The sequence below is a fragment of the Rhinoderma darwinii genome, chromosome 2 (genome assembly GCF_050947455.1).
Source record: "Rhinoderma darwinii isolate aRhiDar2 chromosome 2, aRhiDar2.hap1, whole genome shotgun sequence".
Classification (NCBI taxonomy): Eukaryota; Metazoa; Chordata; class Amphibia; order Anura; family Rhinodermatidae; genus Rhinoderma; species Rhinoderma darwinii.
In genome coordinates, this window is record NC_134688.1 from 448,506,485 (window position 1) to 448,530,033 (window position 23,549).

At 42.7% G+C, this 23,549-nt stretch overlaps 1 protein-coding gene across 2 annotated transcripts in view; it reads left to right on the top strand.

Moving 5' to 3' along the window:
* CHODL (chondrolectin) overlaps window positions 1-23,549 on the top strand; it is a 119,208-nt gene that overhangs the window by 78,705 nt on the left and 16,954 nt on the right. For both annotated transcript variants that reach the window (XM_075850924.1, XM_075850925.1), the window contains exons 2-3: window positions 8,256-8,568; window positions 10,614-10,771. In XM_075850924.1, the coding sequence (XP_075707039.1) occupies window positions 8,256-8,568; window positions 10,614-10,771 (471 nt within the window). The remainder of the gene's footprint in view (window positions 1-8,255; window positions 8,569-10,613; window positions 10,772-23,549) is intronic.

The following is a 23,549-nucleotide window of genomic DNA, read 5'->3' on the forward strand; positions in this document are numbered from 1 at the left end:
TATTGAACCCCACCTCAAGTTGCCTACCGGTTCTCAGGGACCGGAAGACTTTTTTCTCCTTTCGGGAGAGTTGTAGGCTCTATTTTTGCTTAAAGCCCCACTCCTCTGGTTCTGAGAGCCAGCGGGTGGGTATAATTATGTCTCGGCTCCAGGACGGGCCCCAAGAATGGGCCTTCTCCTTGGCTCCTGACGCCCCTGAACTTTCCTCCGTTGATCTTTTCTTTTCTGCTCTCGGGCTCATTTTTGACGAGACTGACAAGACTGCCTTTGCCGAGAGTCAGCTGGTGACCTTACGTCAGGGTAAGAGACCTGTTGAGGAGCACTGTTCTGACTTTAGGAAGTGGTGCGTAGCTTCTCGGTGGAATGACCCTGCCTTAAGGTGCCAGTTTAGATTGGGTCTGTCGAACGCCCTGAAAGACCTGCTAGTTAGCTATCCCTCTTCTGACTCCCTAGATCAGGTTATGGCTTTAGCGGTACGACTTGACCGACGTCTCAGGGAACGACGACTTGAACGTGTTTGTGTTTTCTCCTCTGACTCCCCCATGATGCCTCCCGAGGTTCCGTTGCTTCGTTCTTCCACGGAAGACTCGGAGGTACCTATGCAACTCGGGGCCTCCGTGTCCCCCCAACAGCGTAGAGAGCTCCGCAGGAATAATGGTCTCTGCTTCTACTGTGGGGATGACAAGCATCAAGTGAACAACTGTCCTAGGCGTAAGAATAAGCAGCCGGAAGAACTTCCGCGCCTAAGTGACCATCGGGGAGGTCACTTGGGCGCACAGGTATTTCCCGTAAATATGAAACGTAATAAAATCTTGCTTCCCTTTCTGGTCTCTTTTGGTGGTAGGTCTGCTACCGGCAGTGCCTTCGTGAATTCAGGGTCTTCTGCTAATATTATGTCTGTGGAATTTGCTATGTCTCTAGCTATGCCATTGATTGATTTGCCTAAACCTGTCCCGGTAGTGGGTATCGACTCCACTCCTCTTGCTAATGGTTATTTTACACAGCATACCCCTGTTTTTGAACTCCTTGTGGGCTCCATGCATTTGGAGCAGTGCTCTGTACTGGTGATGCAGGGATTATCGTCCGATTTGGTTTTAGGCCTTCCCTGATTGCAGTTGCATAATCCCACTTTTGACTGGAATACTGGGGATCTTACCAAATGGGGTAATGAATGCTTGACGTCATGTTTTCCTGTTAATTCTATTTCTCTCCCTGAGGAGGTGAACACTCTACCTGAGTTTGTTCAGGACTTCGCTGATGTTTTCTCTAAAGAGGCCTCCGAAGTGTTACCACCTCATAGAGAATATGATTGTGCAATTGAATTGGTACCAGGAGCTAAGCTCCCTAAGGGTAGGATGTTTAATCTCTCTTGTCCCGAACGTGAAGCCATGAGAGAATATATCCAGGAAAGCCTGGCCAAGGGTTACATTCGCCCCTCTACTTCTCCGGTAGGTGCTGGCTTCTTCTTCGTTGGGAAGAAGGATGGTGGTCTTAGGCCATGCATTGACTATTGAAACTTGAATAAGGTCACTGTAAGGAACCAGTATCCCCTTCCTTTGATTCCTGATCTCTTCAATCAGGTTCAGGGGGCCCAATGGTTCTCTAAGCTTGATTTACGGGGGGCTTATAACCTTATCCGCATCAAAGAGGGGGATGAGTGGAAGACTGCGTTTAACACGCCCGAAGGTCATTTCGAATACCTCGTCATGCCCTTTGGGTTGTGTAATGCTCCCGCGGTCTTCCGGAATTTCATAAATGAGGTTTTAAGAGACTACCTGGGGGTATTTCTTGTAGTGTACCTTGATGACATATTTGTGTTTTCCAAGGACTGGTCCTCCCACATTGAGCATGTCAGGAAGGTGCTCCAGGCCCTTCAGGAAAACAAACTGTTTGCTAAGACCGAAAAATGTGTGTTTGGGGTGCAGGAGATACCGTTTTTGGGTCAAATCCTCACTCCTCATGAATTCCGCATGGACCCCGCCAAGGTCCAGGCTGTGGCGGAATGGGTCCAACCTGCCTCCCTGAAGGCGTTACAGTGCTTCCTGGGGTTCGCTAATTATTACAGGAGATTTATTGCTAACTTCTCGGTCATCGCGAAGCCTCTTACGGATCTCACTCGCAAAGGTGCTGATCTCCTCCACTGGCCTCCTGAGGCTGTCCAGGCTTTTGAGGTCCTTAAGAAGTGCTTTATCTCGGCCCCAGTGCTGGTTCAGCTCAACCAAATGGAGCCATTTATCATGGAGGTTGACGTGTCCGAGGTGGGAGTGGGGGCTGCCTTGTCCCAGGGTACCAGGTCCCTCACCCATCTCCGCCCCTGTGCCTACTTCTCCAGGAAGTTTTCGCCCACTGAGAGTAACTATGATATTGGCAACCGCGAACTCTTAGCCATTAAATGGGCATTTGAAGAGTGGCGCCACTTCCGGGAGGGGGCTAGGCACCAGGTTACGGTCCTTACCGACCACAAGAATCTGGTTTTCCTAGAATCTGGCCGAAGGCTAAACCCGAGACAAGCTCGATGGGCGTTATTTTTTACCAGATTCAACTTTTTCGTCACCTATAGGGCTGGGTCATGGCCAGCCCTGCTTCGGAGGAAGATCCTGCTTGTGTTTTGCCTCCAGGTATAATCATTTCCTCTATTGATTCTGATTTAGTCTCTGAAATTGCGGCTGATCAAGGTTCAGCTCCCGCTGCAATTCCGGCTAAGGGTACTTAGGGAAAATCATGACTCTGCACTATCTGGCCATCCAGGCATCCTGGGTACCAAGACCTCATTGCCAGAAACTATTGGTGGCCTGGGTTGCTCAAAGACGTTAAGGCCTATGTCGCCGCTTGTGAAGTTTGTGCTAGGTCCAAGACTCCCAGGTCTCGACCAGCGGGCTTACTATGTTCTTTGCCCGTTCCCCAGAGACCTTGGACCCATATCTCCATGGATTTCATCACCGATTTGCCTCCATCTCAAGGCAAGTCGGTGGTGTGGGTTGTAGTAGACCACTTCAGTAAGATGTGCCACTTTGTGCCCCTCAAGAACTACCCAATGCTAAGACGTTAGCTACCTTGATTGTCAAACACATCCTGCGTCTCCATGGGGTCCCTGTCAATATTGTTTCTGACAGAGGGGTACAATTTGTTTAATTGTTTTGGAGAGCCTTCTGTAAAAAGTTGGAGATTGATCTGTCCTTCTCCTCTGCCGTCCATCATGAAACTAATGGCCAAACTGAGAGGACTAATCAGTCTCTAGAAAAATATTTAAGGTGTTTTATCTCTGACTGTCAATATGATTGGGTCTCATTCATTCCCCTCGCCGAATTTTCCCTTAATAACCGGGTCAGTAACTCGTCAGGGGTCTCCCCCTTTTTCTTTTTCTGTAATTTTGGGTTTAATCCACGGTTCTCCTCCGTTTCACCTGGTAGTTTCAACAATCCCGAGGTAGATGTCGTTCATCGGGAACTGTGCACAGTCTGGGCCCAGGTTCAGAAGAACCTAGAGGAGTCCCAGAGCATACAAAGAACTCAGGCAGATAGAAGACGTTCTGCTAACCCCTTGTTTGTGGTTGGGGATCTGATGTGGCTATCGTCAAAGAATTTGCGCCTTAAAGTCCCGTCCAAGAAGTTTGCTCCCCGGTTTATAGGGCCATACAAGGTCATTGAAGTCACCCTGTCTCCTTCCGACTGGAGTTGCCCCCATCTTTTCGAGTACACGACGTGTTTCATGCTTCCCTCCTTAAACGCTGCTCCCCGTCCTTGGCTCCCTCGAGGAAACCTCCGGTCCCTGTTCTCACCCCTGAGGGGGTAGAATTCGAGGTGGCCAAGATTGTGGACAGCACAATGGTCCAAGGCTCCCTCCAGTTCCTGGTCCATTGGAGGGGATACGGGCCTGAGGAGAGGACTTGGGTACCTGCCCGGGATGTTCACGCTGGGGTATTGCTCAGGAGGTTCCACCTCCGTTTCCCCAATAAACCAGGTCCACCTAGAAAGGGTCCGGTGGCCCCTCATAAAAGGGGGGGTACTGTAAAGGATCTGCCAGACACAACTTCTGTGTCGACGCCCATAGGTAATCAGTCTGCACCTGCTTCTATGTCTGTGAGACTGACTCCATCTTCCACCACCCAGGATGGCAGGCTTTGGAGTGGGAGAGCCTATCACAGCCTGGCCAGACGGAGCTAGCTCTCGCCCTCTGTCTATTTATACCTACCTTTCCTGTTCCTCCTTTGCTTGTGATTCTTCTCTGTTTGTTTCCTGGCCCTGCTGCAGCTTCTTGTACTACAGATCCTCTGCTTGTGATTGACCTTGGCTTTTCTGACCACTCTTCTGCTCTGCGTTTTTGTACCTCGCTCATCTTCTGCTTTGACTCGGCTCGTTCACCTCACTTGTTGCTCACGGTGTTCCCGTTGGCAACTTCCCCATTTCCCTGGCTTCTTTGTACCCTTGTCTGTTTGTCTGTCGTGCACCTATTGAGTGTAGGGACCGTCGCCCAGTTGTACCCCGTCGCCTAGGGCGGGTCGTTGCAAGTAGGCAGGGACTGAGTGGCGTGTAGATTAGGGCTCACTTGTCTGTTTCCCTACCCCGACATTACATATATAAATCAAACATGAAAAAATGCAGCACTGTGTGATTAGAACTGTACAATAAATACTATAAAATATCTATAATTATTGTCAATTTGTTTCCCAATTAAATCTTGCATCTCAGCTTGTGTAGAATATTTTGTAAGATATAAAACGTCTTTTTGATAAAGTTAATATTCTCAGAAGTCTTATCAAAGAAATGAATGTTTGTCAGATATAAGCTTCACCCTGAGAAAATTAGAGACCGCATGGAGTTTGCAACTCACCACATTGCCCAGAAAAAGAGCAGCCCTATAAATTATGTATAAATCAGCATCAAGATTTCTAAAGAACATTTACTGACACAAGATACAAATGGAAATTTTAAGGAAAAATAAAAAATAGCTATTGCTATATATTTCCGTGTAGATCTTATAGTGTATCTTTTGTTTCATTTTATAATCTAACGTGGTTTAAACACATAATCTGATTAATTTGATATATTATCTTTTTGGCGGAGTTGCCATTTTTACACACAGCCATAGAGTTCAATGATGAAATTCTGGTTACAGCTACCACTAGCGGGAGTATAAGGAATCATTTAAAAGTTGCATGTGAAAGCGAGCATGCAGCATTTGTCCTGTGGGTGGGTTGGCACATGTCCTATGTGAGTAGCAAGCATGCAGCATTTGTTCTGTGGGTTGGCACATGTCCTATGTGAGTAGCGAGCATGCAGCATTTGTCCTGTGGGTGGGTTGGCACGTGTCCTATGTGAGTAGCGAGCATGCAGCATTTGTCCTGTGGGTGGGTTGGCACGTGTCCTATGTGAGTAGCGAGCATGCAGCATTTGTCCTGTCGGTGGGTTGACACATGTCCTATGTGAGTAGCGAGCATGCAGAATTTGTCCTGTGGGTGGGTTGGCACGTGTCCTATGTGAGTAGCAAGCATGCAGCATTTGTCCTGTGGGTGGGTTGACACGTGTCCTATGTGAGTAGCTAGCATGCAGCATTTGTCCTGTGGGTAGGTTGGCACGTGTCCTATGTGAGTAGCGAGCATGCAGCATTTGTCCTGTGGGTGGGTTGGCACGTGTCCTATGTGAGTAGCTAGCATGCAGCATTTGTCCTGTGGGTAGGTTGGCACGTGTCCTATGTGAGTAGCGAGCATGCAGAATTTGTCCTGTGGGTGGGTTGGCACGTGTCCTATGTGAGAAGCTAGCATGCAGCATTTGTCCTGTGGGTAGGTTGGCACATGTCCAATGTGAGTGGCGAGCATTCAGCATTTGTCCTGTGGGTAGGCTGGCACATGTCCTATGTGAGTGGCGAGCATGCAGAATTTGTCCTGTGGGTGGGTTGGAACATGTCCTATGTGAGTAGCATTTCTCCCGTGAGCGTGCAGCATGTGTCCCATGTGTGAGTGGTGCATGTGTGGTAGGTGTGGCTGTGTATGTGATATTGGTGGTCATAGATTTGTGTCAGTGGGGTAAAAGTTTTATTAACCCCTTAGTGACCAGCCCATTTTAGGCCCTAATGACCAAGCTATTTTATTCGTTTTTCTATAGTCGCATTCAAAGAGCTATAACGTTTTTATTTTTTCGTCTACATAGCTGTATGAGGACTTGTTTTTTTGCGGGATTAGTTGTGCTTTTTAATAGCACCATTTTTGGGTACATATAATTTTTATATTAACTTTTATTAACCTTTTTGGGGGGATTATAAAAAAAACTGAAATTCCGCCATTGTTCAATGCGTTTTTAAATTGACGCCGTTCACTATGCGACGTAAATAACATGTTACCTTTATTCTATGGGTCGGTACGATTACGGCGATACCACATATGTAGAGGTTTTTTTATGTTTTACGACTTTTGCACAATAAAAACACTTTTGAACTAAAATTATTTGCTTTTGCATCGTCGCTTTCCAAGAGCCGTAATTTTTTTATTTTTCCATCAATGTAGTGATTTTTTGGGCTTGTTTTCTGCGGGACAAGACGTAGTTTTGAATGGTACTCTTTTGGGGTGCATGGGACTTATTGATTCATTTTTATTATGACTTTTTTGGGGGGCAATGGAAAAAAAATTGCAATTTCGCCACGTTTTTTTGCGTTTTTTTTTACGGTGTTCACCTTGCGGTTTAAATTACGTATTAACTTTATTAATGGAGTCATTACGGTCGCGGCGATACCACATATGTGTACTTTTTTTTTTTTTTTACACTTTTACTAAATAAAACCACTTTTTATGGAAAAAAATGGTTTCATTTATTTTTTTACTGTACTTTTTATTAATAATCTTTATTTCACTTTGATGACTTATTTTATTAGTCCCACTAGGGGACTTTACTGTGCGATCTTCCGATCGCTGCTATAATGCTCTGGAATACTTCGTATACCAGAGCATTATTGCCTGCCAGTGTAAATCTGACAGGCAATCTGTTAGGACGTGCCTCCGGCGCGTCCTAACAGGCATATGTCCAGGGCAGACCTGGGGGCTTTTTTCAGGCCCCCGGCTGCCATGACATCCCATCGGAGACCCGCGATTGCATTCGCGGGCCGTCGATGGGTGACAGAGGGAGCTCATTCCCTCTGTAAACAAAGTTAAATGCCGCGGTCGCTATTGACGGCGGCATTTAACTGGTTAAACGGCCGCGATCGAAGTAAACTTCGATCGCGGGCGTTGGAGCAGGAGCTCAGCTGTCATCAGACAGCAGAGCCCCGGCTCCAGCCTGCACGGGAGACCCGTGCAGGACTTAGACTAGGAAGACGTGAAAAGGCGTTAGCCTAGCCTAAAGCCCATTAGTGACCGACGTAAAAAGGCGTATTAGTGGTCACTAAGGGGTTAATCAGTGTTTTATTTTGATGGCGTGTGAATCCTATGTGTGAGTATGCAGCACGTGTCCTATGTGTAAATGGGAATGTGTCCAGTATGTCAGTGGGGCGTGTGCTTCATGTGTCCAGTGTGTGTGTGGCAAATGTCCAGTGTGTGGATGGTGTGGCATATGTACAGTTTGTGAGTGACGCATTTGCTTTTTTTGAAAATTATATATATATATATATATATATGGGGAATATATTATTCTGTTGGTTTCGTTGGCATTGAAGAGGGGAGCCCACACACACTTTTTTGCACAGGGACCCTCTGTTATCATTATATGCTTCTGTGGCCAAGGTTATACAGGGTTATTACTACCGCTACATTTCCCGGCAGCCTAATTAATTCCTCCTACGTCACTGGACTTCTGTGCTGAGCTCAGTGACATCAGACTAAAAGCGTATTCACACAGTGATACTGTGCTGCATTTTTAGCCAACCGGGCCGATAACCACACGGCAAAACCGCATGCGTTTTTACAGAGATTTTCTGTGGTTTCTGTGCTAGCTGTGGATCCACGACAAATCACGATAAAGTTGCATGCGGTTTTGCCGTGCCGTTCTAGTGTGAATACGCCCTAATGCCTTTTAACTCCCTCACTGCCACAGAGAAGGGATTGTATTTCTGAAGCGTCAGAGGTTGAAGATCTCTCTATCATTTTTAATATTTCTTGGGCTCTCCTCTCAGTTTGTCTTTGTCACACCCAAAATCTTTATTAAAAAGAACATCACAAATCAGTAAATAACAGATTCACATTTTGTATTTTCACAACTGTAAGGATCCATTCAATTCACTTTAAATTCTATTGTTCTAATGGTTTTTTTTTGTTTGTTTTTTTATCACAGGTCGAAAAGTTTGCTATGCCGATTATAAGCATCCATGCTACAAAATAGCTTATTTTCAAGACTTAACAGCACGAGTGGGCTACCATCAGGCACGTCAGGTCTGTGATGGGGAAGGAGGTAATCTTCTGAGCATTGAAAGTGAAGCAGAGCAAAAACTCATCGAAAGAATGCTGCAAAATCTCACAAACTCAGGCTCTGGAAAATCGGATGGAGATTTTTGGATTGGACTTTCAAGATACCGAGAATCCATGGCTTCATCTGGAGCTTGTCCAGACCTCTATAAGTGGGAAGATGGAAGTGCTTCCCTGTTCAGGTAATTATCAATAAGCTTAACTAATAACTGGAGAGATGAGACACATGCTGTTTATCAGTGATTATCTAATATACACTTTGTTATTTTAGAAAAATGCAACAAAAATATGTTTTTAATTTTACAGTAGGAAGAAAATGAACTTCAGATTATTTTATGTTAGAATATCTTATAGTACATATTTTAGAATTGCTGTCGATGTTAGATGTTAAAGGGCTTTTCCCACTACGATAACCCCTGTCCTTATTCCATATTAGGGCATATGGACATCATAGTTTCAGGTCTCCCACTTGAAACCCCCTTTTATGTGCCAGAACAGAGAGAAGCTGTGTAAGCTCTGACTGACTGCGTGTGTCCATGTATTACATGGACAGTTATTGATTTGAATGATCAACATGTAATACTCCAAATCCCCTACAGTGGCCGCTGCAGTGAAAATGTGTGGTTGGCTTCCCCAATGATCGTCGGCTACTTTTAAAAAGGTGTTGTCCTAATGAGCCAACCCATTAATAAATAGTGTGTGTGTGTGTGTGTGTGTGTGTGTGTGTGTGTATGTACTGTGATATATATATATAAAGAAATCCTGCAGCACTCCTATGTAGAAAAAAATTTGGTTTATTCAAACAACAAACGGATGGAACGTTTCTGTCCAACCGTAGGACCTTCTTCAAGCATGAAAAAGGTCCTAAGGTTGGATAGAAATGTTGCATCCGTTTGTTGTCTGAATAAACCAAATTTTTGCTACATTGCTACATTGGAGTGCTGCAGGTTTTCTTTATACATATATCACAGTCCTTGGATCAGTCCTTGGTGTCAGCTTTGTGTTACAGCCGACACCTCCGGGTTACTCCCGCTTGTTTAACCCGTTAAATGCCGCGTTCAATAGAGATCGCGGCATTTAAATTACTAAAAACAGGGGGGCGACCCCCTGTAACGTCTTAACGGCACCCCCGCGGCGAGATCGGGTGGAGCCGTTGGTTCACACGGCTGCCTGGGGGTCTGACGAAGTCCCCCAGCTCTGCCATCTTGGTACTCCTATGAAGCTCTGCCTCCGGCAGGGCTTCATGGGAGACTGTCAGAATCACGATATACTGCAATACATTAGTATTGCAGTATATCGTGCAAGCGATCTAACGATCGCTGTTTGAAGTCCCCTAGGGGGACTAATAAAAAATGTAAAAATGAGTTAAATAAAGTTTTTTTTTTGTGTAAAAAAAAATTAAAATTAAAAGTTCAAAAAAAAACCTTTTCCCATTTTCCCCCTAGAGCATAGTAAAAAATTAATTAAATAAACATAATTGGTATCACAGCGTCTGTAAAAGTCTGAACTATTACAATATATCATCATTACTTAACCCGCACGGTGAACGCCATAAAAAAAAATAATTGTAAAAGCCAGAATCTCTATTTTTTGTTCACCTAATCTCCCATAAAAAAATGAAATAAAAAGTGATCAAACCGTCACATTTCCACCAAAATGGTATTATTAAAAACTACAGCTTATCCCGCAAAAAAATAAGCCCTCATACCACTTAATCGACGGAAAAATAAAGAAGTTACGGCTCTCGGAATTTGGCGAAACAAAATACATTTTCTTTTTTACACTTAGGTTTTTACTTGTAAAAGTAGTAAAACATAGAAAAAACTACACATATTTGGTATCGGCGTAATCGTATTGACCCATAGAATAAAATTAACATGTTGTTTTAATTGTACAGTGAATTCCGTAAAAATGGCGCGCAAAAAACTATGGTTTCGGCTACAAAAACAGCTTTTTTGATTTTGCATGTGAACATAGCCTTATAGTTCATTTCAGTAACTAAAGCTGCATTGTCTCACATTGTAATAGTAATAGAAAGGTCTACACAGCATTAATTTATTACATATAGTAAATACAACAGCTACTCTCAACTTAAATGTATCACTGCCAAAAGGTCATGTTATTTTATTACACTCTTAATATTTAAAACGTGACATGAAGATATGACATTCCTATCATTTTACATATTACATACAGTGCGTGCTGAGCTAATTCTGTATATTTTCAGGAACTGGTATGCGGATGAACCGTCTTGTGGCAGTGAAGCGTGTGTTGTCATGTATCATCAGCCAACAGCAAATCCTGGTATTGGAGGACCATATCTTTACCAGTGGAACGATGACCGGTGTAATATGAAGCACAATTTTATATGTAAATACCCTCCTGGTAGGTGAAATCATTTGTCTTACATTGTCTGTTAATATAGTTTTATACATTTAACTCTTATAAGAAGATTCTGCTTTATAGTTCAAAGTATGTGTTACATATCATTAAAGAACATATTGGTGGTTTTTTTCAGTTTTTATGTAATGAAGCCTAAAGTATACACCTATTAATAACATGTCATTGTTAGGTCTAATATTCTCTGCTAATTCACTTTTTTACTATATCTTTATGTCGTCGAAGTTCCCTTTTTTTTTTTTATACAGAGCTCTAAATCCCCTACATAGACCTACAGGTCCTTCTCAATGGATTAGAATATCATCAAAAAGTTAGTTTATTTCAGTAATTCAATTCAAAAAGTGAAACTCATATGTTATATAAATTCATTACACACAGATTGATCTATTTCCAGCATTTTTTTCTTTTAATGTTGATGATTAAAATTAGAATATTATATAAGCCCAATTTCAAAAATGTTTTTTAAAACCGAAATGTTGGCCTACTGAATAGTATGTACAGTATATGCCGTCAATACTTGGTCGGGGCTCCTTTTGCATGAATTACTGCATCAATGCGGCGTGGCATGGAGGCGATCAGCCTGTGGCACTGCTGAGGTGTTATGGAAGCCCAGGTTGCTTCGATATCGGCCTTCAGCTCGTCTGCATTGTTGGGTCTGGTGTCTCTCATCTTCCTCTTGACAATAACCTATAGATTCTCTATGGGGTTTAGGTCAGGCGAGTTTGGCGGCCAATCAAGCGCAGTGATACTGTGGTTATTAAACCAGGTACTGGTACTTTTGCCAATGTGGGCAGGTGCCAAGTCTTGCTGGAAAATGAAATCGGCATCTCCATAAAGCTTGTCAGCAGTGGGAAGCATAAAGTGCTGGGAAATGTCCTGCTAGATGGCTGCGCTGACTCTGGACTTGATATAACACAGTGGACCAAACCATCACTGACTGTGGAAACTTCACACTGGACCGCAAGCAACTTGGATTGATGCCTCTCCACTCTTCCTCCAGACTCTGATTTCCAAATTAAATGCAAAATTTACTTTCATCTGAAAACAGGGCTTTGGACCACTGAGCAATAGACCCGTCATTTTTCTCCTTAGCCCCGGTAAGACGATTCTGAGGTTTTCTCTGGGTCATTAGTAGCTTGACACAAGGAATGTGACAGTTGTAGCCCATGTCCTGGATATGTCTGTGTGTTGTGGCTCTTGAAGCACTGACTCCAGCCGCAGTCCACTCCTTGTGAATCTCCCCCAGATTCTTGAATGGCCTTTTCTTAACAATCTTTTCAAGGCTGCGGTTATCCCTGTTGCTTGTGCACATATTTATACTCCACTTTTTTCTTCCTCTCAACTCTCCATTAATATGCTTGGATACAGCACGCTGTGAACAGCTTCTTTAACAATGTCCTTTTGTGGCTTCCTCCTTGTGGATGGTGTCAATGACTGTCTTCTGCACAACTGTCAGGTCAGCAGTCTTCTCATGATTGTGTAGCCTACTGAACCAGACTGTTGGACCATTTTCAGTCTTAGGGCTTATTTAGACGAACAGGATATACGTCCGTGAAACGCGCGTGATTTTCATGCGCGTCTCACGGACCTATGTTAGTCTATGGGGACGTGCAGACATGTGCGTGATATTTACTCAGCGTGTGTCCGCTGAAAAAAAGTCACGACATGTCCGTTCTTTGGGCGTTTTTCGCGCATCACGCACCCATTGAAGTCAATGGGTGCATGAAAACCAGACATGCCACACGGAAGCACTTCCGTGCGACCAGCGTGATTCACGCAACAGCTGTGAAAAGGATGAATGAAAATAGAAAATCACCACGTGCTTTTCTGTTTACAAACATCCAAACGGAGTGTCATAATGATGGCGGCTGCGCGAAAAATCACAGCCACGCATCATATGCTGAGGCCACATGGAGCTGTAAGTGCCTTTTGCGCAGGCAAAATTCCACATTTTTTGCGTGCGCAAAAAGCACATGCTCGTGTGAACCCAGCCTTAGGAAACCTTTGCAGGTGTTTTGTGTTGATTCGCTGATTAGAGTGTGACACCATGAGTCTACAATCTTCAACTTTTACCCAATATTCTAATTTTCTGGAGACTAAATTCTGTGTTTTCATTAACTGTTAGCCATAATCATCAGCATTAAAAGAAAAAATGCTGGAAATAGATCATTCTGTGTGTAATGAAGCTATATAATATAGGAGTTTCACGTTTTGAATTGAATTACTGACATAAATTAACTTTTTGATGATATACTAATTAATTGAGAAGAACCCGTAGAGTTAGGGTATACAATTCTGGCTGCCTGCATTCACCACTAGGGGGAGCTTAGGAGGCTTCTGAATAGTATTTATACATTGAACTTAATAATAACACAGTATGCAGTAAGCTCCTTCTAATGGTTATTGCCGTCAGCCAGGACATTATTATTTAACTCAAAGGGAATTTAGAGCCCTGTATCAGTTAAACTGCAAAATTCAAGATATATTTTATAAAAATGAATACAAAATAACAATGATTATTGTCATTAAATATAACATTTTTGTTTACATTCAAAAGCTTAAAACCTGTCCTGATCTTGGCATGGCACATTACATAAGAGAGCTCTGATATACTTATTAAGATTAGCACCTGCGTTAGGCCTCATGCACACGACCGTAAAAACACCCGTTATTGCGGGTTGTAATTACGACCCGCAATAACGGGCCCATAGACTTCTGTTAGTCACGGTTACCTTCCCGTTTTCTCACGGGAAGGTGCCTGTGTCGTTAAAAAAATAGAACATGTTCTATTTTTTCATTTTACGGGCCGTGCTGCTATGCTTTATCATGGGAGCACGGCTCGCAAAAGCGGCCGGCTGCCCGTGGCCGGCCGTGCTCGTAATTACGAGTCGTAATTACGAGCACGGTCGTGTGCATGAGGCCTTAGTTGGAAAGACTCAGGACTGGCTTTCCGACTATGAGTACAAACAAAAATATTTATTCAATAACCGAAATCAGAGATCTAGAAAGATGTTTAAATTGTTACACAACATATATTACAAAGTTGTAGAACATTTCATTATACAATGATTAAGGTTTATTTCTATAAAACCAGAACACCTCGTTAAATGTGAGCACTATAGCAAGTGAGAAACATACAAGGCACAGAGAAATCATTATCATACACATTATTTTATCCACTTTGAATCACTTTCAATTTCCATTTAATCCCACAGTATCGCCTACAATTTTATTTTTTTCAAACATGCTCTGCCTTTTATAACTTTTTAAATAGTTTGAAATTGCAGCCATTTTTCGGCTACTTTGCAGGATAGGGCAGCTTTTTTTTTTTGTCACACAAATTACAAGATCACAGACAATTTTCCCGTTCTCTATTGTGTATTCAAATGTCGTAGTCACAACTTGTGCTTTACATATTTACTTTTTTATCACGAAAGGAGAAGAAACTGAGGTAAAAAAAACAAAACACTGCAGTCTGTAGGCGCACTAGAAGCGATCAATAGTACCTCCTCCTCTAAGGCTACATTCACACGAACGTAGCCCACCTCAGATGTGAAAAACTGCTGTTTTCCACGTCCGAGGTTGACCCCTGTGGGATGCGTTGCCACGTTTCCCCCACAGACAGGGCCGGCCTTAGGCTACAGGGTGCCCTGTGCGGAATTGCCCTTTGGTGCCCCCACTCCATTTATCATTGTTATGTATTGTCGGCGTTTGGTGCTTTTGTTTGTGCATTTGTCATGCCAAAAAATGTGTCAAAAATGCTTGGTTTAAGCGTCCCATTGACATCAATGGTATAGCGCGCCGTTAGTGCATACGACACGTTTTGTTTAAAAATGTTACGCGTGAAAAAAGTAGTGTCAGGTTAATTCTTTGGCATGTAAAACGCGCCGAAAATGCGCCAAAATCGCACCTAATTTCTCTAGTCAATGGGAGTTCTGATTGAGAGGAAAAAACTTGATGAATACGCGTCTGTAGTTTAAATTAGAACTTTACAAAAACACTAGTGTTTTTAAGGGTATGTGCGCGCACAAAATAAAAAACGTCTCAAAATACGGAGCTGTTTTCAAGGGAAAACAGCTCTTGATTTTCAGCCGTTTTTTATTCAAAGTCGCGTTTTTCGCTGCGTTTTTAACAGCCATTTTTGGAGCTGTTTTTCTATAGAGTCTATGAAAAACGGCCCCAAAACAGCTGAAGAAGTGACATGCACTTCTTTTTCATGGCCGTATTTTTCCGCGGGCATTTTTTTCTAACGGCCGCATCAAAAACGCCTTGCTGTTTTCCCAATGGCCAGATGTTTGGAGGCGTTCTGCTTCAGATTTTTCCGCCGTTTTTAGCACAGTGTGAACAAGGCCTATGTTTTGGTAAGGCTGTTTTCACATTACGTCCTGCCTGTCCATTTATCATATGCGGTGGAAAAGCTCCTGGCGCATACATTATATGGAAACAAAAAAAAAAGTATAATTTTTTTTTACTGGACGCTGCTGCATAAAATAGCGCAGTCCCACCCGACTGAGGCTTTTTTAACCTCCATCATGTGTATCGGACTGTTTACTATACGTTCTGGGAGCTTTCCCGGCGCATACATTACACGGATGGGCAGGATGTAATGTGAAATTACCTTTAGGCTGAGTTCACACGGGGTGGATACGCTGTGTAAAAGAACGCAGCGTATCCACCCTGTGCGCTGCAGGGAATTTGGGGCGAAAAACCGCACCAAACTGTGGGCAGTTTCTCGCCTGGAATGTCTGCTGCGAAAAACTGCAGCACTTAGCCAGCTTGCAGCAGCGGTCACATGGGATGAAGCGTTATCCAAGGAGGCCGGCCCTCTGACATCTTCCAGGCCGGCCTCCTGGGATGACGTTTCATCCATGTGATCGCCGTTACAGCCTGTGATTGGCTGCAGCGGAGGTCACATGAGATGAAGCGTCATCCCAGGAGGATAAAACACAGATTCCTAGGTAAGTATAATATATTGTTTGATTTCTGAGTGGCGTTTTTTGCGGCAGGATCGCTGCGAACTCGCCGCAAAAAACACAACAACTGCTATTTGTTGCGGAATTTACCTCCCCATTGAATACAATGGGGAAAACCTGCAACAAATAAGGTGCATTTACACAAATACAATTGACATGTTGTGGAATAAAACTCTGCACCGCAGATCAGTTTTTTACACTCAGTATTTATGCAGCGTGTGGAGGAGATTTGTTTGATCTCATCCACTTTGCTGTTACTGTATTTGCTGCAGATTTTCTGCAACGAATTCCGTTGCGAACAATCCACAGTATTTACGCAACGTGTGAACTGGCCCTTACTCCGTTTACTCAACGGCTATCTTTTGTATAACAGGAAAAACTCTTAAAACAGCTGTCCACGTGGGCAATGTTGGTACTTTTTATTACTTCTTATTTAACTCACTGTAAAGGAAGTAAAAAAAAAAAAGTAAGTAGCCAAAATCGCTGTTTTGTGCTCACATTAACTCAAAAGAATGTAATAAAGTCTTAATAAAAAGTAGCATGTACCAAAATATTGTACCAATAAATGCTACAGCTCATCCCGCAAAAAATAAGCCCTCACACCGCTTAGACAAAAATATAAAAAAAAAGATATGTCTCTCAGAATGCGGTGGAACAACATATTTTTTTTTAACAAATAGTTTTCTTTGTAAAAGTAGTAAAATATATGAAAAACCTATAGAAATTTGGTATCACCGTAATCATATTGGGCCGCAGAATAAAGTTAAGTTGTCGTTTTTACCGCACGATGAAAGTCGTAAAATTGAAACCCAAAAAACTATGGAGGAATCAATTTTTTTTCTAATTTCAGCCCACAAAGAATATTTTTCAGTTTCCCAGTACATTATATGGTACTATAAATGCTACCAATAGAAACTACAACTCATGCCGCAAAAAAAAAAAAACACCATCCTATTGACGGAAAAATAAAAAAAGTTATGGCTCTAGGAAGGCGGGTAGTGAAAAACATAAATGAAAAAGCAAAAAATGTCTCAGTCCTGAAAAGGTTAAAATAAGAAAGCTGCCCATACTTACCTCTCTCCTCCCAGATGTTTCTGCGTTGGGGGCTCCCGTCACCTCTGTTCTCAGTTTGTATACAGAGTGGCTGCAGTGGTGACATCACGTCGACAGTACATCACCGCTGCAGCTGCTCTGTATACAAACCGTGAACAGAGGTGACGGGAGCCCCCAGCGCAGGAACATTTGGGAGGAAAGGTAAGTATAAGTTAATCTTTAGGGTATGTTCACACGCAGTAGAAAAATACGTCTGAAATTACGGAGCTGTTTTCAGGCGAAAACAGGTCCTGAATTTCAGAAGTTTTTTCAAGTACTCGCGTTTTTCGTGGCGTCTTTTACGGACGTTATTGGAGCTGTTTTTCAATGGAGTCAATGAAAAACGGCTTCAAAAACGTCCCAAGAAGTGACATGCACTTCTTTGACGCGGGCGTATTTTTACTCGCCGTATTTTGACAGCGACGCGTAAAATTACACGTAGTCTGAACAGAACATCGTAAAACCCATTGCAAGCAATGGGCAGATATTTGCAGACGACGTAATGGAGCCGTATTTTCAGGCGTAATTCGAGGTGTAAAACGCCCGAATTACGTCTGAAAATAGGCCGTGTGAACATACCCTTATTTTAACTTCTCCTCTACTGCTTCAACAGAATTTATTTTTAATCCCTTTAACGTAATGTGCGCAGGGTCTAAAACGGCAACAAATGGTAAATATGCACTATGGAGCAACTGAACAATGTGCCCATCTGCCATTTATTAACATTGGTTCAGTGCCACCTTGGTGCCCATTTGCCACTTATTTCCCCTTAAGTGTCCTTATGTTCAGTGCCCCCTTGATGCATATTTGCCATTTACTGCCCCTTTAGCACCCTCTGTCACAGAAGAACAATAAATGGGCAATAAATGGCAAATGGGCATCGAAGGGGCACTAAATAAGGAAACTAAAGGGTCAATAAGTGGCAAATGGGCACGAAGGTGGCACAGAATCCTCTGCCATTTTTAGACCCTCATCAGTGTCCCCATACAACCAAAGCCCCACAGTCTGACTGACCTGCTGGGCTTCTTAGTGCACTGCGTCCGCTGATGCTGCTGGAATGGAGCCCTGGGAAAATAGCCAGAGCAGGACTGCATGGTAATAGTCTCCTCCCTGTCTTGCGTCCTGAGTGATGTCATCACACCTGATCATCACTCAGGACGTAAGACGAGGAGGTGGAGAGGGTGAACGGGGGAGCGGCAGTCACGGCAGCTGCGGCAGCCAGTAGTGAGGTCAGTGAGTGATACCTGACCCGCTGGCGCTGTGAGCAGTAGCTGCAGAGCGGGAGAAATTCACCCGCTGGCGCCCCCCTTACAGCATGGTGGCCGGCGCCCTGTGCGACCGCACGTGTCGCACGTAGCTAAGGCTGGCCATTCCCACAGACTAAAGTCTATGGAGGGATACCGTGACATGCAGTAAAATAGGACTTGTTCTATTTTTCAACTGAACTTTCACACGCTCCATTGAAGCAACGGTCGTGTGAACGGTCCCATTGAAATACATGGGTCCGTGTGATGGCCGTTGCTTTAACAGCCATCACACGGATGAGATTCACGTTCGTGTGAATGAGCCCTAAGAGTTTTATGCATTTCAAAGAAGTAGGCACTATCTGGGAGAAAATGACTATAAGAATATTTACTCATATAAGGCTGATACATTTTACTCACCTATACTATCAAGTCAGGACCTATTATGCATACAGAAGACTAAATAGACTAACACAAAAAAAAACAGCTGTGAGAAATATAAGGTCTGGACAATTTTTCTATCCACTGAAGGCTAACAGAGATCTTGAAACAAGGAATTTGTTCAAGTTTATAAATGTTTTCTCAATTACACTCCAGACATCTTTTGTGCTATTTTCAATTGCTACCTGTTTCATATATATACCGTCTGCCACTGTATAATGCTCTGTCGGGTTCCGTGTGTGGGAGATATTTAACCCTAGAAGCAATGCTCTAATACGGCATCGAAAGAAACATACAACGATTTTTGTTCTGTCAGATTTGTTGGAAATCAGAAGCATACGTAAAAAAAGCCTTTATTGGTGCACTATTATAACTCCGTCCAACAGCGTGAGCCATATGGCTTGTTTGCTGCCGTACAGGCTTTACCGGGGGTCATAAATAAGAAACTATTCTCAGGGACGTATTTACAGCTCACGCTCCCCAAGGCACTAAACCTAAATACACCCCTATGAAAGGCCCATTATAATTAAGATTTGATCGTTTCTGACCAATCGTAATGATAATTGGTGAGTGTTAACAAAGGAGAAGATTAATGATAAAATCTGGGTTTATAATGTGATGTTCTAAAAAAAAATCTTATCAGTGCCACGACTGATAAAGGTAAATGCCGCTCAGTGACATTTACGCAAGGTATTGCTGCTTACCGCACAGCAAGGTTGGGGTGGTCAGTGGTGTGGACTGTGTTCCCCAGGACTCATGTGCTCTATTGGGAAATACAAGGCACCCTATGCTGTACCAGAATATAGAATCTGTGTACATAGATTAGCCCTACCCCCAAATTATAATGCAATGACTAAATATTAGCACCATACCGTAACTGGATAACACCAACATAGAGTGACTGGATAACACCCTCATACAGTGACTAAATAGCACCACCATATCATGACTGGATAACAACATCATTTCAGAACCGGATAACTCCACCACACCGTAACCGAATAATACCACCATACCGTGTATGGATAACACCACCATACCGTGACTGGATAACACCACCATACCGTGACTGGATAACACCACCATACCGTGACTGGATAACACCACCATACCGTGACTGGATAACACCACCATACTGTGACTGGATAACACCACCATACTGTGACTGGATAACACTGCCATACTGTGACTGGATAACACCGCCACACCGTGACTGGATAACACCACCATACCGTGACTGGATAACACCACCATACCGTCACTGGATAACTCCACTAAACCCTGACTGGATAACACCACTATACCTTGACTGAATAACACCGCCATACCGTGACTGAATAACACCGCCATACCGTGACTGGATAACACCACCATGCAGTGACTGGATAAAACAACCATACCATGACTGGATAACTCCACAATACTGTGACTGGATAACAGCACTATACTATGGCTGGATAGAACCACCATACCATGACTGGATAACACCGCTATACGGTGGCTGGATAACACCGTACTGTAACTGAATAACACCACAATACAGTGACTGAATAACATTGACTGAATAACAAACCAATACAGTGACTGGATAATACCTCCATACTGTAACTGAATAACACATCTTTACAGGGACCGAATAATATATTCATACTGTGGCTGAATAAAAAACACTATGGGAATATCAAAATTACTACCATACTGTAAGTAAATGTTACTACCATACTGAGACTGAATATAGTGATCATATAGTGATCATATAGTGATCACATCCCACATAGGCGTTCTACAGAGTATCACCACACTGCAGACCAGGGGAATTGCTAGGACCTAAAAAGATCAGGGGAACTAACCCCAAAGCATACATTTTGACCACTTCCATCCAAAAAAATAAATTGAAGACAGCATAGCTATAAAACAACTTTGAGAATGCCATAGACTTGGATACATCCCCTCATCAGTTCACTGTCCCTGGTAATTACTTTGCAGGGAATCCGTACCCAAAGATACATCAGCTCTGTCCCAGAATAGTTTGCCCCGTCATAAAAACTAATGTATATATAAAATTATTTCTCTAAATAATACATTCATGCAGTTACAAAATAATATCAGAATGCAAAGACCAAATTATATTTTCATACCATTACCACATGGAACAATAATAGTGTATCACCATACAGTGACTAAATAGTGGCACTCTGCACAGTATTATCACACTCTATAACTTCCCCGTTCACATGCCAAGCAGCCTATGAGATGCCAGGACTGAATCCCTGCACAGGCTAACGAGTTGACATTACTGCATCGCGCCGGACATCCAAGGAGTCCCGTCTTGACGTCTCATAGGCTGTCGGCCTGAAGTGGACTGTAGTGTGTAGTCTATGAGAGTGAAAAGCGAGGCAGGGAGCTGTCAGCTCTCTGTCCTGCCATAGTATTTAACTGTATCTGCTTCCTGAGGATGCAGGTGCAGTTCAAATTGGGGGCACCGGGCTAAATATCTGGGGTTTGTGTCCCAGATGCCTGGTGCTAGCGCTGCTCCTGCTGCAGACTAAACTGAGCAGACACAGCAGAATAAACAATTTAATCCAGTGACTCACAGGTGATGTCATCTTTGATTGGAGTCATCCGCTTTCCCCATCTACTCCATGTGGCCCAGACCGACATGAAGACTTCTTCCATCTACGATGCCTTTGCAGAGTCTGCTGCACAAACATGTTTGCCTTCATACTTTCCCAGGGCATCCCCACCCTTTTCACAAACCCCCATCCTGCTACCTCTTTAATTGTGCCATTCTGCTGCATTTATACCAATAATGTGTGTGAGGTGAGGCTCAGTGCCCCAAAATACTTTACTGCAGTAAAACACAGTGCCTCACAGTAAATAGCGTCATATACATAGTGCCCCACAGTAAATAGCACTATTACAGATAGTGCTACATAATTAATAGCATCATACACATAGTGCCCCCTTTAAAGTGCCCTTCAGTCAATAGCGCTATTATTCAGAAAGTGCACCAAATAAAATTGTACCAAATAAATAGTGTCTCCCTAAGTGTCCCATATAAAGTGTGCCATCTATAATATCCCATATAAAGTTGTGCTATAAAAACCAGTCAGCACCATTCAGACCCCAGACCATAGCCCCTAAATAAATTCAGACCCCCAGACCACACCCACTAATTACATTCAGACCCCAAAATTAAATTAGACCCCACACCAGGCCTCTAAATTAAATCAGACATTATATTCAGATCCACTAGATACTTGCCTCTCCCTGCTCCTGATTTCTCTCTATCTCAGGGTGGCTGCACAAGTTATCCAGCGTCAGGATGTTGTGTTCAGGCTGGTGCACGCAAGAACCTGATACTTTGTGTGCCTAGCTAGCCAGCGCTGAGGTAGAAAGAAGCCTGGTGTAGGGAAATATATAAATATATATATATATATATATATATATATATATATATATATATGTATATATATATATATATATATATATTTAGTGTGCTCCCTAGAAGAAATGCATGCATTTGATGGAGCCCGCCACAATTTTTTTATTTCTGGCAGATTTGTACGCTGTACAGATGTAGCAATCTTTATTTTGACTTTTAACGCATTAAATACACAGTGACAAGAAACTTTAACTTGACATTTGCAATGGCTTTTCAATGGCTTTCGTTGTGTGATGTCACGCTGCAGCAAGTTATCAGAGTCAAGATAAACTGTGCTACATCTGTATGCTAATGTATAAAACCTGAGTCATATGGAGGTAAGTATGTGGTCCCATGCTCCGCTATGGGAGTTCAAATATGGCTCCATAAAAAACAGTCCCGTAATATGGCCATGTGTATGAGGCCCAACAGTAGATTTAAGTATTTGATTTTAGAAAAGGGCTATTAATTGGATTGGGACTTTTTTTTTTCTGTATTTTTATTAACTGTATCCCTCAAAAGGTTAGACATGCCTTTGGGGTGCATTCTAAATATATACATACAGATATACTACATATTCACTCAGTAACTTTAGATGCCCCAGATTCAAAGGAAATAAACCCTTTTTGTGACTTATAACACAATCCAAGCGGATTTGCGTCTAGTGCGGCCAGCAGCATTGTACATGTGACCATGTAATCTGTCACTGCCGCTTCATTTATAAGTGTGAAATCAAATAAAATTGTGTTGGCCTTTTCTTCTGGGTCAATGACAGTCAGACACCCGAGCTGTATTGCTGTGTTTCTAAAACCCCATTACAAGGCAGCCCACAAAATATTGAAAAGACACCACGTGAAAGACACACCAAGTTGGGCAGTTATAAAGGGGTTAAACGTGGTTGATTGGGTCATTTATTATTAGCATTATCAAATGCAGTTCAAATTTTGTACTATGCCAAATGAAGGCAACCAACATGTAAATTATATATCATTTACAAGTCTAAGTTTACACTAGGATAAGAGTTCATACCCTGAATGACTTATGATGGACACCTCAGGGGTTTGCTCATGGGTGTTTAATTAGTGAAAATTTTGTTTTAGTTGTGCAAAGTGCTTTATTTAGAGTTAAAATAAAGTTTAATTAAATAATTCACTCCTTAAAGGAACATTCCTGGTAATACTGATACATTATGTAATGCCTTGTGCCGGGCCTGGGGGGGGGGGGGCGGTGCATGACACAGGAACTCTCTAATTGGTGTTCTTTGAATCCCTGTGTCATTCACCGCCCCCTCAGTCTCTGCACTAGGCATTACACAGGGTGTCAGTTTTTTCCCGGAGTATTCCTTCAACTACAACTTGAAATGCCTTAGAGCACCACCTATAAAAACTTTGTTTATCTACTAACAGACTACCAAAGAGTCTTGCCTATTTCTTTTTAGAGAGCCCCTTTACCTTTCCAAAACTCTCTGCCTCCCTTCCTTCATACACTCTCTCCTACCCCTTATCCAAAATAAAGATTATGTTTCTCCAAACAGTTGTCATTTTTTGTCAACAAAATAAATACAAAAATAAAATATTTCACCAAAAGAC